Source organism: Meleagris gallopavo, chromosome 7, assembly GCF_905368555.1.
Source record: "Meleagris gallopavo chromosome 7, MGAL_WU_HG_1.1, whole genome shotgun sequence".
Lineage (NCBI taxonomy): Eukaryota > Metazoa > Chordata > Aves > Galliformes > Phasianidae > Meleagris > Meleagris gallopavo.
The window spans coordinates 13,722,582-13,738,331 of record NC_139410.1 but is presented as its reverse complement, the minus strand read 5'-3'; the positions used below and the strand labels follow the sequence as shown (position 1 = coordinate 13,738,331).

At 33.7% G+C, this 15,750-nt stretch overlaps 1 protein-coding gene across 2 annotated transcripts in view; it reads left to right on the top strand.

The window, feature by feature from the left end:
* Positions 1 to 15,447, top strand: part of ITGA4 (integrin subunit alpha 4) — a 33,330-nt gene extending 17,883 nt beyond the window's left edge. For both annotated transcript variants that reach the window (XM_085228659.1, XM_085228658.1), the window contains 13 exons: positions 1,659 to 1,808; positions 2,375 to 2,451; positions 5,053 to 5,203; positions 5,889 to 5,987; positions 6,423 to 6,502; positions 6,849 to 6,935; positions 8,147 to 8,237; positions 8,942 to 9,049; positions 9,829 to 9,948; positions 11,281 to 11,400; positions 11,935 to 12,033; positions 12,213 to 12,332; positions 13,140 to 15,447. In XM_085228659.1, coding sequence (XP_085084785.1) covers positions 1,659 to 1,808; positions 2,375 to 2,451; positions 5,053 to 5,203; positions 5,889 to 5,987; positions 6,423 to 6,502; positions 6,849 to 6,935; positions 8,147 to 8,237; positions 8,942 to 9,049; positions 9,829 to 9,948; positions 11,281 to 11,400; positions 11,935 to 12,033; positions 12,213 to 12,332; positions 13,140 to 13,232 — 1,395 coding nt within the window. In that variant the 3' untranslated portion in view covers positions 13,233 to 15,447. The remainder of the gene's footprint in view (positions 1 to 1,658; positions 1,809 to 2,374; positions 2,452 to 5,052; positions 5,204 to 5,888; positions 5,988 to 6,422; positions 6,503 to 6,848; positions 6,936 to 8,146; positions 8,238 to 8,941; positions 9,050 to 9,828; positions 9,949 to 11,280; positions 11,401 to 11,934; positions 12,034 to 12,212; positions 12,333 to 13,139) is intronic.
* The last annotated feature ends 303 nt before the right edge of the window (positions 15,448 to 15,750 follow it).

Genomic DNA, 15,750 nt, shown 5'->3' with positions numbered 1-15,750 from the left:
CATTTGAAGTCGTAAGATACAATCAAACAATAAAATCTACTGGATAAAAAGGAATCACAGTTTACTAAACACAGGAAAAATTAAAAATGATCTCCTGTAAGGCATTACCTAAAAAGGAAAATAATTCTTTATAGAAATATTAAGGACAGGGTATATTTAGATGTAAGGAGAAAAAAGGGTAATAAAATAATGACCTAGCTCGCCTGGCCTTTTCTTTAAAATCCTTGAGGTAGCAATTACATGACCTTTTAGAACAAACATCTGTTAGGATGACTGATGCAGTTGATCCTGCACAGAGGCTGGGAAATTGACGTAATCTTCTACAGCTATGAAAACCCTACATGTATTTTTGACTCTCTTTTACTCCTGTTTTGTTTATGACATCATTAGACTCTAATTCTTCATGATAAAGCGTTGAGTAGAATGGAAAGCTTGTGTAACCTCCTGGAAAATTGCCTAGATGCATCTCAACTGGTAGTAGCACCTAAATGAATGTTTCTTAAAGGAGCAATGGCAAATCGCCCACTTTCTTAGAAGAGTTGTATAGTCTGAGAGAGGACTGACTGACAGCTGACCTTGTACAGATTGCTGTACCAGCATCAGCATGTATTTGTGTAGGAAGAAAGATATGATTTGTCTTATCAGCTCCCATAATCTATCATTAACACCTTTTCCTCCATACAGCTTAATTTTTTTCCAGTTTTTAATTAATAGCATTAAAGCATCGCCATCCACCCACTGAGGTTTCTGTATGAAAACTTGTGTGATGCTCCTAAAATTAAGTGTAAATGTCTGTCAAGCACAGTTGTTACAAGACACCATGTGCATTTTATGTATTTTAAGTAGAGAGTAATTAATAGCCAATTAGTATACTGAAAATAATATAAAGCAGATGCAGAGAAGACCCTGTGGAAAATTATGAATTAGATTTCATGTGATTTGGTGAAAGCAAGCTTGCAGCTAAGAATTAAAGTGGTGGACATGTGGAAAGACAATCAGTGTCTATCTCTTATTCTTAGGGAATAATTTAGTCAGGTTTGCTCTTGTTAGTTCTCAGTGCTTCAGGCTGTTCAGATCTCACAAGTAGACCCTCTGAGCTCTGATCTCCAACATTCTTGCACAGTCAAGGTTTCATATGAAAACAGTGTACTTTATTGAGGAGTTTAATCTCCTTAATATGGAATAGGAAATGCAAAGGCAGAAAAATAAAATGTCCCTGTGAACAGATGTAGTGGTACTGGAGAAGAACTTTTGATTTAATATGGAAATATCCGTTAGTTTGTTTGACATTATCCCACTATTCAACTTTTTTTTCTTTTTAGCCTACTTTTACCTGCTTTTGTAATTCAGTAGAATAAGGCAGTATTGTTGATGGATGTAAAGTAGATCGCTATTCAATTGGACTTCTAATAAAAGAACATGTTCTGAAATGCCTGATGCTATCAATGAATGTATTATGGTTTTCTGCATTTTTGATTAACTCTTTCATTGATGAAGACATCTGGAAAAATATTTAAAACATATGGCATAGGAAAGTATTTTACGTGTAAAAAACAATAAGTGATCCTGTTTTACTTGGTTCTAAGGCTCCTCATAATTTCTAAAACATATGCATACATGTCTATATGATTAACTTATTAGGTTTCCAATTTTCATAGAAAGATGTAAGGGATATCTTGACTCCTGTACATGTTGAAGCAAGTTATCATCTGGGGCAACATATTCTACAGAAAAGAGATACTGAAGAATTTTCTCCACTCCAACCTGTTCTTCAAAGGAGGAAAGAAAAAGATATTATAAAAAGCAAGGTTAGTGTGTGATGTCTTCTTTCAAATGCAGTAAGTAACATTCACATTTTAATCTTCAGTTAAAAGAAGCTTCAACATTTTGTGACACGCTTTGTTTTAGGAATCACAGAATTAGAGACAGGAAGTTGCTGAACCTAGTGACAAATGATATAAATGTGCTCTGTGGCATACTGATAATCAAGGCACAGACACAAGCAACTCTCAGTATCTCTAGTCTCATCAGACCTGCAGTTTGATAAGTAAAGTTTGTGTAGTAGAGCTTCTCTTGCAAGATTTACTGTTGTATCATGGAAGAGACTTCAGAGACCTCAGTTCTGGATCCTCTAAAATGCTTTGCCCTTTTAATGTACTACTTTTAAAATCAGCTGAATAGGAAACACTGGTTTAATGGTGAGAGATTAAGCGTGAATGTGAATGCCTCTCTGTAGCTGTTGGTGCACAGAATATGTTTGTAAAATAGCAAATCATAACCTATTCTAGGACCAAGGGCCATTAGCCAATTCTATATACTTGGTAACAAGGTGATAACGTTCCTTTTTAAAGGTTTTGTTTTTGGTCTTTTATAGTTTGTTTTTGCAAGAATTTGCTCCCAAGAAAATTGCTCTGCTGACTTGAGAGTTTCTGGAAAAGTTGCTTTTCCAAAGTAAGTATAGATTAGATTTTATCTAAATTGTTCTTTGTTCTCTTGAATGTAAATAAAATGAATTTGCAAAAGTAGACTATGAACTCCCTAAAAAAAAATATAGGAAAGAAAACTGAGTTTAGTTGAAGAATATTAAAATCATAAATCTCCCAGGAAATGTAACAGAAATTTACCTAATTGAAGAACTATTCTTGCATAATTACAAGACTTTACAGCTCATAAAGTAAGATCAGTCTGACAAGAGGTACACTTGTATTTCATGCTTCATACATAAGCATGCTAAGAAAAAGAGCACAATGTCACAGATGAATTGACAATCTCAGTTACTTCTGCAGCTTTTACGAAGATGCTGTACTTGCACTGTACAAGGATGATTCTTCAGTTTTCTACTAAGGCCTTTCAATTATAATGAAGCAATTCCTTCTCTTCCTTTACCTAAGAATATCACCATCTTCAGTTTTATACTGTTGAGATGGTTGAGTATTCTGCAAGGTTTAGCCTCTTTTTCTGTTTATGAATTAGCTTACAGTTTCAAAAAATAATTTTGATTGTTGATTTTTTTTTATTATTATTATTATTTACAGCCTGGTTTTCTTTGGGATCTTCTTTAATGTTTCAGTTTTTCTCATTCTTCTAAGTTATGATCTAAGTCATGTTTAAATCCTGTAATTATGCACTATCATTAATGCACTTTCAAGGTATTTAAATAAAATTATTATTATCTTGAAGAATCTCTGTAACACCAAGCCATTCTTTGAGATATATATTCACTGTCATCTTTAGAAAGTTTGAAACTGTGTACCCTCATTTGCATTCAACATAGATATTCATGGTTAGATTTTAAGTTAAAATTTATCTTCACAACCTTTTTCTTTATTCAGTATTATGCTTTGATGTAATAAAGTGAGCTGATTTTATGCAAAAATGAAAAAACAGTACCTGTTGTGAATCTCAGGTTGTTAGGTATTTTGTGTGAGAGTTGGATTCTCTTGTGTAGTTTATCACTTTTAAAGTTAATTGTGCTTTAATCAAGATACAAGGTTTCTCTCACAGAACATCCTCAAATGACACATAACAATGACAGGTAACACATAATGCTGATTAATCACACATGGGTGATCCTGAGCACAAGCTCTTTCATCTTCATAGATTTCAGAATAAGATTACTGTATTTTTTCCTATTCTGACATGTAGCCTATAGCACAAGTTTAAAGCCCTTTCATTTTCTTAAGCTTTCAGATTTTTTTTGTTGTTTAACTGATCATAAACTTTTCAGAAGGAAAGATTGTGCAGCATTTATTTGTGATACTACCAGTGCAATTTTCTAAGAGCTTCAAAGATCTAAAAAAGGAAAACAGATTACAATGTACCTGCTTAGCATTAGGTACCAGTAGCAGCTTTTCAGTGTAAATAAATAGGCTAAATATCTTGATAAAGTGTGAAGTATCACCTTAAATTGCATTGTGCCCCTGGTATCTCGATTAAAAACTAGTTAGCTGTGAAGCATTAATTTATTTTGTCTAGACAGAACGCATTCATTATCCTTGAACAGCAGAGCAAACACTTTTAGTCTTAAAAGAATGAAATCAAATAGGGGCATTGATGTAATGCTTTACTTACTTGCCTAATTATGAGTCTTCATGTATACACTATCATGTATTGTTTAAAATGCTCAGATTTTGGCCTGCTCTATAAATTTCGAGTCCACATCATGCATTTTTTAATGAAGAATGAAATATGATTACCAGGGAAAAGCTCTGGTTCAGCTTTGTTGTTGTCCCAGATGTGCACCTGGTGCTTTTGTGTAGTTCTGTGTTAAGCTGGGAGGCATCTTTGTGACAGTGTGTTGTTAATGAGCTTGGCTTTAATGCATATAAGAGGACTGAATGGTAAGCATATAACGAGTAAAATAATTCTAAAATTTAACCTAAATTTAATCAAGCTACTGAAATGTTAACATTGTGTTTCTCTTTAATTCGCTTTTGTCTTGGAACCTATCTGCTTATGCCGTGCTTTTACCTTCTGTTGCTTGTCTAAGTGCCAGCTTCTTTCCCAAAGGTGTTCAGTGACTAATGCGTTGGTTTCAAGCCAGAATATCTGATAAATGTCTATTTCTAGGCAACGCTTCTACAAGTCTTAATTAAACTTTAATGTCAAGCTGAAGTTTACTTTTAGACCCTCACAGGGTGTCTGTACTTGTAATGTGATTATAGGACATCATATAGATCATAAGATAGGCATGTTCACCTACCTTCCTTGTGACCTGTGTCATATTGAGCAGATTTTGAAATAGCATTTAAAAATAGTGCAGTTGCAGCACGTTGCTATTCTCTTCTTTAAGAAAAGGCCCTATACTGTAAAAGCCAAGCTAACACCTTTCACATTAATAGCCTCAGGCTTTCAAAGGCACAGTAATGAGTTGACCATCATCTAACTGTTTTTGTACCTTCAAATAAGAGTACTGAAAGAACACTTTAATGATTTCCAGCTCAGCCTTTTTTAGAATCAGATGAGATTAACTAAAGGAGCAGGAGAAAAAACGTTTTTGCATATAAGCTTTATATACAATTATTTTTCACTGGTATTATGATTATTTTATAGGCCTCATGATAAGAAAATGTACCTTGTTGTTGGAAGTACGAAGACTTTGTTGTTGAACGTTTCTCTGCACAATGCTGGAGATGATGCATATGAAACTGTCCTCCACATTCAATTCCCTAAAGGCCTTTATTTCATCCGAGTTCCGGACTTGGTAAGGTCAAGAAAATCTGCCAAACAGTAATCTTTTGATATTCTTATTTCTCAGCCAGACGTTTTCCAAATATGGTGATGAATTGTTGAGTTTCTTCAGATACTGAAAATTAACCCCTTGCACACACATTCAGAAAGCTGACAAAACTACATCTGAAGTTCTTAGATTTCAACCTTTCTAAACCACAGAATAGGTGTGATTTAATCAGTGTAGATTGCTTTGAAATCATTTCGACAAGATGTGGCAACAATAACAAGAAGAGATTGGTTTCTAAATAGATTTCTTTGTGTTATTGCAACTTTTAGTCTGATCACATTTCCAGTGATCACAGAAAACTCTTAAATTGGATCTTTTTCAATCTTATGAATAAATCACAGATTTTTATTTTTTTAATTGTTTTCTTTTTCTGGCCTCTTAAAACAACTGATCCCACAGTGCTCTGTGTAGAAACACTTAAACACCTCAGTTTCTCTGATGACAAACAAAACTTAAGTAATGTGATTCATTAATCAATGTAAGGATATGTGAAAGTAGTCATGAATAGTACGATTATTCTGTATATTTGAATAGTATTATTATTCTGTATATTTTATCATTAGAAAACAATTTTAGTCTGTGCATGCAATTTGAAGTGTCTAAAAGTAACAGTTTTATTTTAATCATTAGTAATTTTCCTTAATTCTAGGAAGAAAAACAGATACACTGTGAAGTATTAGACAAAGATATTCATGCAGTGAAACTTGAGTGCAGTGTTGGTTATTTGTATGTAGATCAAAACTCAAAGGTAAGCTATGCCTAAAGTTTCTGCTTCAAAAACACTTTAAATATGTTAACAGGATATTCAGGAAAAAAAATGTTTTGCAAAATCTTTCACTCGCTCCAAACTACTCTTTCTTGTAACATTGATATCTGCTTGAATATTCTCTGAATAAATTCATTAAGGGACAACATTATTTTCATTATGTGTCACTTAATGGTGATTGGCTTCCTAGACAAATAAATTGACTAAGGCTATGAACAAATTTTTTAGACCAGAAGGAGTGGAAGATGCAAAAAAAAGTATTTACTTAGGCCTTAATTATTTTTTATTTTTTTTTTTTAGAAAAGGCAAGAAATTCTAGGTGAGCCTAATAAAATATTTTGATTAAAACTGTGTTAAGATACACTGGTATTTAAAAAAGGATTTTGATGTTTTTGGTTTTTTTTTTTTGTTCTTCAGCTGGATTTCAGTTTCCCTTTGGATGCAAGCTCTTTCACCAGAGCAGACGACGACCTCAACATCATCATTAATGTTAGCTGGTAAAGTCTAATAAAAATTGCTCACTTAAGATTATTCCTAGCTTTTCAAAACAGAATTGAGAAAACTGAAAAGACTTACTAAGCACGACTGCGAGAAAGCACATCTACTGCTAAATCTTTAGAAAAATTGAAGTTACAAAAAAAAAAATCACAAAAACAGCTGTTTAAGTAATAAGCAGGTTTATGCCTGTTATAAATCTTTTCTTTTTTAGTGTCTGATGTGTTGTTAACAATAGAAAGTTGGAGCTCTTAAGAAGCTGAAAGATTATTAGTATTTGTTTGTAGAAATAACATATAGCATGTGATAACGCATTCTACACTAATTTTTGACTCATGGTTTTTATAGCAAAAATGAAGATGAGAACATGTTACTGGATAACATGGTAACTGTAGCTGTACCTCTGAAGTATGAGATTGATCTAAATACTCATGGGTAAGTCAGCTCTTGCTATCCCTGATATCTATAAGACTGTTGTCTTATATCTGTTCTCAGTTCCCAAAGCTTTTAAGCAGAAGTGTGAGGTAGCTGAAAAATCCTGGGACTGAGATGGTACAGCTACCCTGGAGTCTGCCTCATACCCTTCTAAGCTTCTGTTCCACTGCTATGAGATGAGATCAATATCTATGGTGGTTTGAGCTTGTCTCGTAAGAAATACCAGTTAATTAAGAACTAGAATATTTTTGATAGAGTTATTTCTTTAATAAGAAGCATAGTGCTACTATTCCATTTTCTTTAAACAAAGCTCCTTTGAAAACTGAAGAATTGGGCAGGAAGTTTACTTCAGTTTCTACCAAAAAAAATGAAATACATTGTGAATGAAGCAGTGGAATTCTGAGACCTTAAAATGTGTGGTTTCTCACTTGTGTGAGAAACCCTACTGAAGGACATAATCATGCACACAAAGTCATGAAAGAATCTTGAAAACCTGCACAAATGGGGTTTTATACACTGAACGTGATAAATGAATGCTAATCTAAGAACAAAAATAGATATTCTATCAATTATTCCAGTAACAGATGGCATCAGTTACTAATTCTAACACAGTGAGTTTTGCAGCTGTATTTTACTTGACTATCCAATTAAATGTCTCAGGGAGAAAACATAAAGATATATCAGACTTTTATAGCAACTTTCTCCTTATGCCTTTTTTTCTTAATCCTCTGGAACAAATTGTCTGGAGTTCCTGAAAATGCAATCAATTTTTGAAAACTTAAGATGCAGATGAAGATAACAGAACTGAAAGCCTACTGTTAAGGAAATAAAAGGTGCTTCAGGTGGATGCTGAAGAGAAGAGCCATCATTTCTCACACCATTGTTCATTCTGTTCTGTTGATGCCTTTTTCAGTGTGAAACTAGATTGTGATATTGTGTATGCTTCAGACTTCTTGGTTTACAGGGACCATGTTCTAGGTTTGTTGTGGCACATTCACAGGAAATAGTTTTTGGTGAGCTTTTGTGACCTTTTCTGATTGATCTGCCTTAAGGAGAAATAGTAAAATGGTAGATTTCTACTTAGTGTTTCTGGCTTTACCTAACTAAAAGCTTGAGTTATTCTTTTTTTGGCATCACCTTATAAGACATCTCAGAGAAAAAAGTTATGCTAATGGTATACATCAAATCCTTTAACTTCTAAACTGTTGTAGATTTGTAACACCAGCTTCATTTGTTTATGGAACAAATGAGAATGAAGCATCAGCTACATGTATGGAGGAGAACATCAACTTCACTTTCCACGTAAGTACTTTTCTTTGTTACTCTATTATCCTTGGTTTGAAGAGTAACGTTTAGATTTTCAATGTATATTAAAACCAACTTGCGTGGTCAATAAGTTTTTTAAAAGTACAAGGGCAAAAAGCAATTTTTAAGCATTAGGTGATGGAAAGTGGTTGTTAATCCCTCTTAAAACACTTTTTTTTTTTTTTTTTTTTTGCGCCTGGGCAATATTCCACTGAATGATCAAACAAGAAAATAATTAAGAGACGCAAGATTGAAAGTGGTAGAACAGTTCTGACTTTCCATTTCTGCTATTAAGAATCAATTTTAAAAAAATTATCTTATGCAAATGAAACTAGAAGCTACTTACAAGAGAATCTGTAGGTATCAAGATTTGTCTCCAATGGATTAAAAATCAGGAGACAGACATAAATCTCTTGCTTTCTCCTGGACGGCAGTATGTATAACCTCGGGGGAGTCATCACAAATACGCACCACTTACTCATTGGATTCAGGGAAGCAAAGTATTCTGTAATCCTGTAGAATGAATTAAGCAATCTTTATAAACATTAAAGCTCCTAGGAGAATCCAGTTTCATTTTCATGACAGCGTAACAATGTAGGATCTACCCAGTTCTGTGAAGTTCATGTATTCGTATACATATATTTGTTACTTGAATAGCTACCTTGAATCAGAGCTTTAAACAAAACATTCCTCCCCACAAGGTTATCAATGCAGGACCAAGCATGGCTCCAAATATAAACTTAGAGTTAATGATACCTAATGCTTTTCCACCCCATGACTTCAAATTATTCAACGTCATGGATATCAAGGTAAGCACACATTATTTAATATTTTACTATATCTCTGTGAATTCAGTGAATACCAGAAGCATAGCAGGACTTAGGTACTAAGTATGTATTCAATTTTTATTCCTGTCTTTCAATCCTACCTAATACCTTAGTTCTTAGTAGAGTGCCACTGAGTTCAGTTAATCCATCTGTGCGAAGCCTGATCTTTGGCTTGCATTTGTATTTTGTGGTTGTTTTTTTTTTTTTTTCAATTCACTCCTGCTATTAAGTAGCAAAGTGTATTTTTTTTTTTTAATTTTTAAAAAAGAATTTCTGCATTGAACAATTGCTTGAAGACTTTAGTCCATCCATCAGCCTTAGTTATTTCATATCAAAACAGAACGTTTGTTGTTATGCAGAGCATACAGTACACATTCCTTCTTTTGTAAAACATTAATATTCATCAGTTAAAAATTATCGGCTAAAATAGGATACAGCAGATGCCTCATGTCTACCATGTCTTTATATATGCCTACAGTCATTGACTCAAATGAGCACAGAGTAACTCCACGACCCTTTCTGGCTTATTATATTTTCTTCTCCAAGTGTTCTGTATAACTCACTATAACAGAGAAGTGCACAAGTATGTTAGCTATAGTGAAGCAGGCTGGAGTGGGCTAGGATGATCTTCAGCTCCATATATTCAATAAATCTAAAATTAAATGTTATCTTTTTTTGAGTTTCTTGCTTTTTAAGAACTCTGTCTTCTGTCAATTATTTGATATTCAAAATCGAGCAGTGATTGTTATTTTTATTTCCAGACAACAGTTGGAGAATGCTCCTACAAGGAATATCCCAGAAACTGTAGTGCAGCAGAAAAAACTGGAAACATATTGAAGGATGTTGTCACTTTCTTTTCAAAGCCTGCTAAAAGACAAATGGTAAGATCTATCTTTTAGCGTCACTAGCAAATGAATGATTGTATGAATGAGTCTTAAGATGGTGGTATATATCTCGTATAATGAGGTTTCCAGTGCAGGCTTCCAAGGGTTTGTGCTGGGACCTATAATACGTTTGACATAGTTGTGATTTAGTGAAAGAGATGAGAACTGAAGGGAGAAGGTTGATTAACATCATTTCAAAGTTGGTATGGATGACAATCACCTATGACAAACTGCAGAAATGTTATCTAACTGAATGAGTGGGCAAACTGAACAGCAGATGAAATCTGGTGACAAACTAAGAATTATGCATACAGGAAAAAGTACTTACATGAAGTATGCAGATAAATATTCATTACCTTTTCCAACAGCAAAAAACATCACCAAAGGCAAGCAGTACTCATGGTGGGACTTCTTAGTGGGGGATGTTCTGAATGCTAACAATATAAGTGAGTTCCAAGAGAGGTTATAGAAGTTAATGGGACTGAAAGTCATTGAATATTACTGAATAAACAGAAAATCATTTCTGGCTCAGGAAGCTCTCTACTAAATATAGTTGGAAGACTGAGAGGACATCACATGTGCCTGGCCTGTTCAGCTTTATCCCTGTTGGAGTTCAGATACTTGGTTGTGTAGTCCAAACCAGAATGAATTTCTAGTGTTACATTTTCAAGGGTTTGTTCTCACTGAAATCTCAGTATCCTAGAACTTGATAATAAAGTACAGCTTTAATATTCTCATCTTAAAAGAAACTTGACCTATTTAAATATTTTTATGTGAGGTTTTAAATAAGCACATTACAGGAATATCAAAGACTTCTCAAGAGTAACCCTGCGCTGAAGTATCAAAAGCATTTCTTTCAAATGAGGACTTAGGCATTGAGGTCTTGGATAAAGAATATAATCATGTAAATGCTTGCTTTTCTTCCTTCTTCAGAATTGGGGGAAATAGTGCAAGCTATAGCTAAATAGTTTTATATTTTTGATGTCAGGTATCATAAAGCCATTGCCATATCTCATTTCTGAAATAACTAAAAAGCCATCCATACAACCAACTCACTACAATTGTCATTTTTCTCTAAAAAGAACAGTCTTTTAAGAAAAATGATCTGTTGCATTCTATAACAATTAGGTTGTTGCCTTGTACTGTTCCTTCATCACCAATGATGAACAATTCATGGGTTGAGAATGAGAGGTATCAGCTGAAAGCTACAACCCTTGACCTTTCAAGAACAAGCATGGAGCTTTTGTTTTACTCATTTCCTGAGTGTCTCTAACATTAAGGATAGACAGCTGATAAACTCAAGCTTTAATCTTTCCCTTCCCTCTACAGTACTGTATGAAAAATGACAGCCTTTGCTTACAAATACATTGCAAGCTTGGAAACATGGAAAATGGAAAAGAAGTAACCATTCAGTTGCACCTGGAAGCTACTCCTTCACTTTTAGAAATGGTAACACGTGAATTTTTCATACTTGAGAGGCATACTTCAAGGCTTACTTGTATTTCTCTCCATCTAATTTCTAGATATTAATATTAGAACCTAACAACAGTAGATACTACATATTCTCTGTTTTCAGTTCTACATTTCAAGGTGATATATGAAAATGCAAACCACTTAATCTAAAACACATCTTTATCACTTTAATTTTTAGTATATATTACTTTGTCTATTCTGGCTGGATTATGTGGAATTTAATTCCAACTCGTAATTGTGGTTTTCTAAGAAAAGCAGCATGGATTTAGTGTTGAGTAAAACCCAACCAGGCTTCATTCCAGGTTCTGGTACTAATTTATTTGGTGATTAGAAAAAGGCATAAAAACGTCATGTGTGTTTGTGTGAGATTCTGTTTTTGTGAGCAGCTGTGTTACCATTTTTGCTGGTTAAGAATTAACATGTTGAATTAAAAAAAAAAAAAATATATATATATATATATATATATGTATGTATGTATATATGGGATTTTATGTTGCTGTTTAAAATCAGGATGATGCATCTACATTGAAGTTCGAAGTAAGAGCGACAGCCTCACCAGAAAAGAACGCAAAAGTTATTGAACTACAGAAGGACAAGCAAGTTGCATATGTAAGAATTCTCTTACTGAATTTATGATAAAATAGTTAAACGAGGAAAGAAAAAGCATTCTATAGAGATTTATGCACAAACACTGAAGACGTTCATTATTTAAGAATGTAATTCATTTTCCCAGTTATTAACATCTTTTAGGAAAAAAAATAACATTAAACTTATTTTCCACCTTTCAGGTCTATTTGGAAGGAGTGCACCACCAAAAGCCAAAATACCGTGTCACTGTATTAATTATTGGAATAGGCTTAATAGCTGGTATTACCTTGTTTTTGCTTCTTTCACTTCTATTATGGAAGGTAGGTTTTCAGTATTTCTCCATTGTTCTCAAATTAGGAATTCACACTCTTGGAGGATCTTTGGATTCACCAATCCAGCTTAACGGATAAAATAATAATTTATTATCTGTTCTTTCTAAAGAAACATAACTCCTAATGTAGTGTGTTTTCAAAAATACTTATCCATTTTCCTTTGTTTTATCTTATACATATTCTACATTTTGCATTATTCAATACTATAAACCCCTTCCCAAGTTTTTTTTGCCATCTAATGATTTATGTAATTAATTTCATATAAATTGAATTGTTTTTGTGGAGTGGTGCTCCACATTTAACACCACTTGACACATGATCAGTAATTATCTACAAGATAGTTTCTTGTCAGGGTAAAATGATTTAAACTACTATATAAGTGCTAAAATATCCTGTGCACAATGAACTAAGAAAACAATGAAAGAAAAGCTGCTCTACCATGCAGTTAAGATATCGTTAGTTAACTTTACCTACATGCAAACTTTCTCTATCATTTTTTCCCGGGAAGCGTACAAATGAAACAGATTAAACTGGAATGTCTTATTACCATTTCACATTTTTTAAAAACACTGAATTTTGTGGACAGTTCAGTCTGCTTGTTCTTACTCCTTAAGTCAGGAGAGCATTAAAAAGCAGCTCCTTCTTTTAATTGATGACTACCACTTGGTTAATTAGTATGACAAAACAATGACAAATACAATCTGTTCATAAGCACTATAGATAGATATTTTATTTTAGTTACACTGCTTAGATTTGATGACATACGTAATTTTGGAATTTGTTGGTGTATTTCAGATTGGCTTCTTCAAAAGGCAATACAAACCAGTCCCTCAGGACATGAATAGAAGAGACAGCTGGAGTTTTACAAGTGGCAACAAAGATGACTAGAAGGCCAAATAAAACTTGTTTTGAAATGAAGAATTGAAGGTTTGGGTTAATTCACAGGAGAAACACCAGTGAAACAAAAAGTGGTCATGAGTTCACTTACAAAACAACCTATTTCCTAGATCTGTATTGACATCTACATCTTAATGTTCAGTTATTTTTCTAATGTGAAAACGGTAAAACTATTTCTAAGTCTTACAATGATATTTGAAATACCATCTCTGGTTTCAAACAGACAGCAGAACACTAAAGATAAAGAGAATAATAATTACTTACTGGAATGAAGATGTCTCAGAATGTAAAGTGTGACCAATCCTGGAAAATAAGATCTCAAACATTAGCATGAGTTATCTTGTGCATTTTCAAGTTTCAGCAATCTTTTGATTACACATTCAAGAAGAAATCCACCCTCATCCTGGTTTGGCAGTTTTGCAAGGGTACATTAGCTTAAACCAACAGAAGGACCATAACTAGAGTGCACAGACATAGGAAACAGCTATCAGAAGCTCTCTTGGGCTTCTAAAGGAAACCTCAAAAAGCTTTGGCTTCACAGACACAGCTCTGTAGTATTGGAGATACTTAGTCAGGCAAGCCAGAGCCAGGAAAGCCAAAGGTAGATTTACAACAGGGAATTCTGTGTGGTAGCCTGGACATGTAGCACAGAATCTTCTGTCAGCTGTAGAAAGAGTAATGTATAGGAGATCGTAAGTTGTAGCCATCTGTAACATGGTACTTGCAACAATGACAGAATGAGTTGTTTTGTCCTTTCCTCAAATACCAGTGCCATGATGTTTTGGACTTCTGCAGTAAAATATTTCTATGTGAGGGGTTTTTAAGTAAAATATTTATTTTTATTTATTTGAAGATTTTTTAAATAATACTTAGCATAGTAGCCTTTAGTACTATTATTCTTCCAGTATCTGAAAAAGACAGATGAGAAAACAAGAAACAAATGTACCCCACTGCACCAAAAGCCAACTGTACTGGGCCAAATTTTATCTTTAGATTGTCCACCTGAATGTATGTAAGAAGTCATTTGGAGAGTTAATGTGGATTCTTGTGAAGTTGTTAGTTAATAATCATCTAAAATGGCATCTTCAGAAGCAACTGAGTAGAAAGGCAAATGACTGAATAGAAACATGGTTTAAACCACTGATCTGCTACTACAGGAAGTTCTTCAGCTAGATAAGTTTGCACTGCCACCTAGCTTTGGTGAAATAAATAGTACAGTCCAGGAGAAAAAAAAAAAAACATGACTGCTCCCCAGTACAACCGCAGAATCTACATCATCAGTAACTAAATTTATTGTAACAGCAGTGTGTAATAAGGCCATTCTTGTCCTGACTTTGATGTCTTTCTGAACTGTAAGGAGAAACAAGTTCAACACATGTGTACACTTTGAAGCTGCACCATCATATGACACTTAGCTCAAAAACAGTGCATAGTGCCTTCAGCAAACACTTTTGCAAATGGGTTATATTTGGTGCCAGAAAATCCACATCGTCCACAGATTAGTAAGGCATTGGGGACCATTTTGTAATTTCTGTTCACTTAATTTGGTGCCGAAGTTGTGGATCCCTCTAAAGTAACTTCTATCTCAAAAATCATAGGCAGTGTAAGGACAAATGAATGTGTATGTATTTTTATATATATATACAGTATAAATATATATGTATATCAAAAAGCGTGTGAAGAATGTGAAGAATGAAATACTTTCTTGCAAGTCTATGAAACATACTAGATGTTCATCTTCCAAATGGCTTTAGTGATTTTTTGCACTTTAACCAAAATGGCTTTGAACAGAAATTTGTTTGAGATTACAGCATATAAATATACCTCAAATGCTGGAAAAAGCATTAAAATTCTTTTTAGTACAAACAATGCAAAGAAATGAAACTAAAGCATTTTATTTATCTTTGAATTAGTTTACATAAGTCAGTAAATGTGATAATGTTGCCTTGGAATGCTTTCTATTCAGATTTTGTAATTAACATGTAAATGTTGGTTTCCTGTTCTTAAGATATGAAGCAAAAGATAATTCATTGTTAGAAATAAGGTTGACAAAAATACATGTACACTGTCTTAATAGTGGCAAAATTATAAAGCATCACTTGGTTTTACTTTACTAAAGAGAACTCCAACAAGTTGAGCATGAATGCTGTTTCTTTTGTAAGTTCTTTTGTTAATTTTCATTATGTAATAAAAACAGTTAAATCTACTACACGTAGCTGGAATATTCTTCTCATACACCTTTAGGAAGCTTAGTTTAAATTGTCATAAACATTAAAATATTTGGTGCAATACAGTATCAAGTACAGCAACGTAATAGACTACTCACTGTGAGTCAGAACAGCCATCAGCTGAAATGAGAGGATCCCACTGAACATCAGGAAAATCTTTTTCCCCATGAAGATAGCCCCAGAGTGTAGCTCAGAGAGGTGGTGTCATCTCCTTCCTCAGATGGCTTGAGATCAGTTTGAATAAAGTCCTGAGAAACCAGGGTTGACCTTGTAGCTGGACC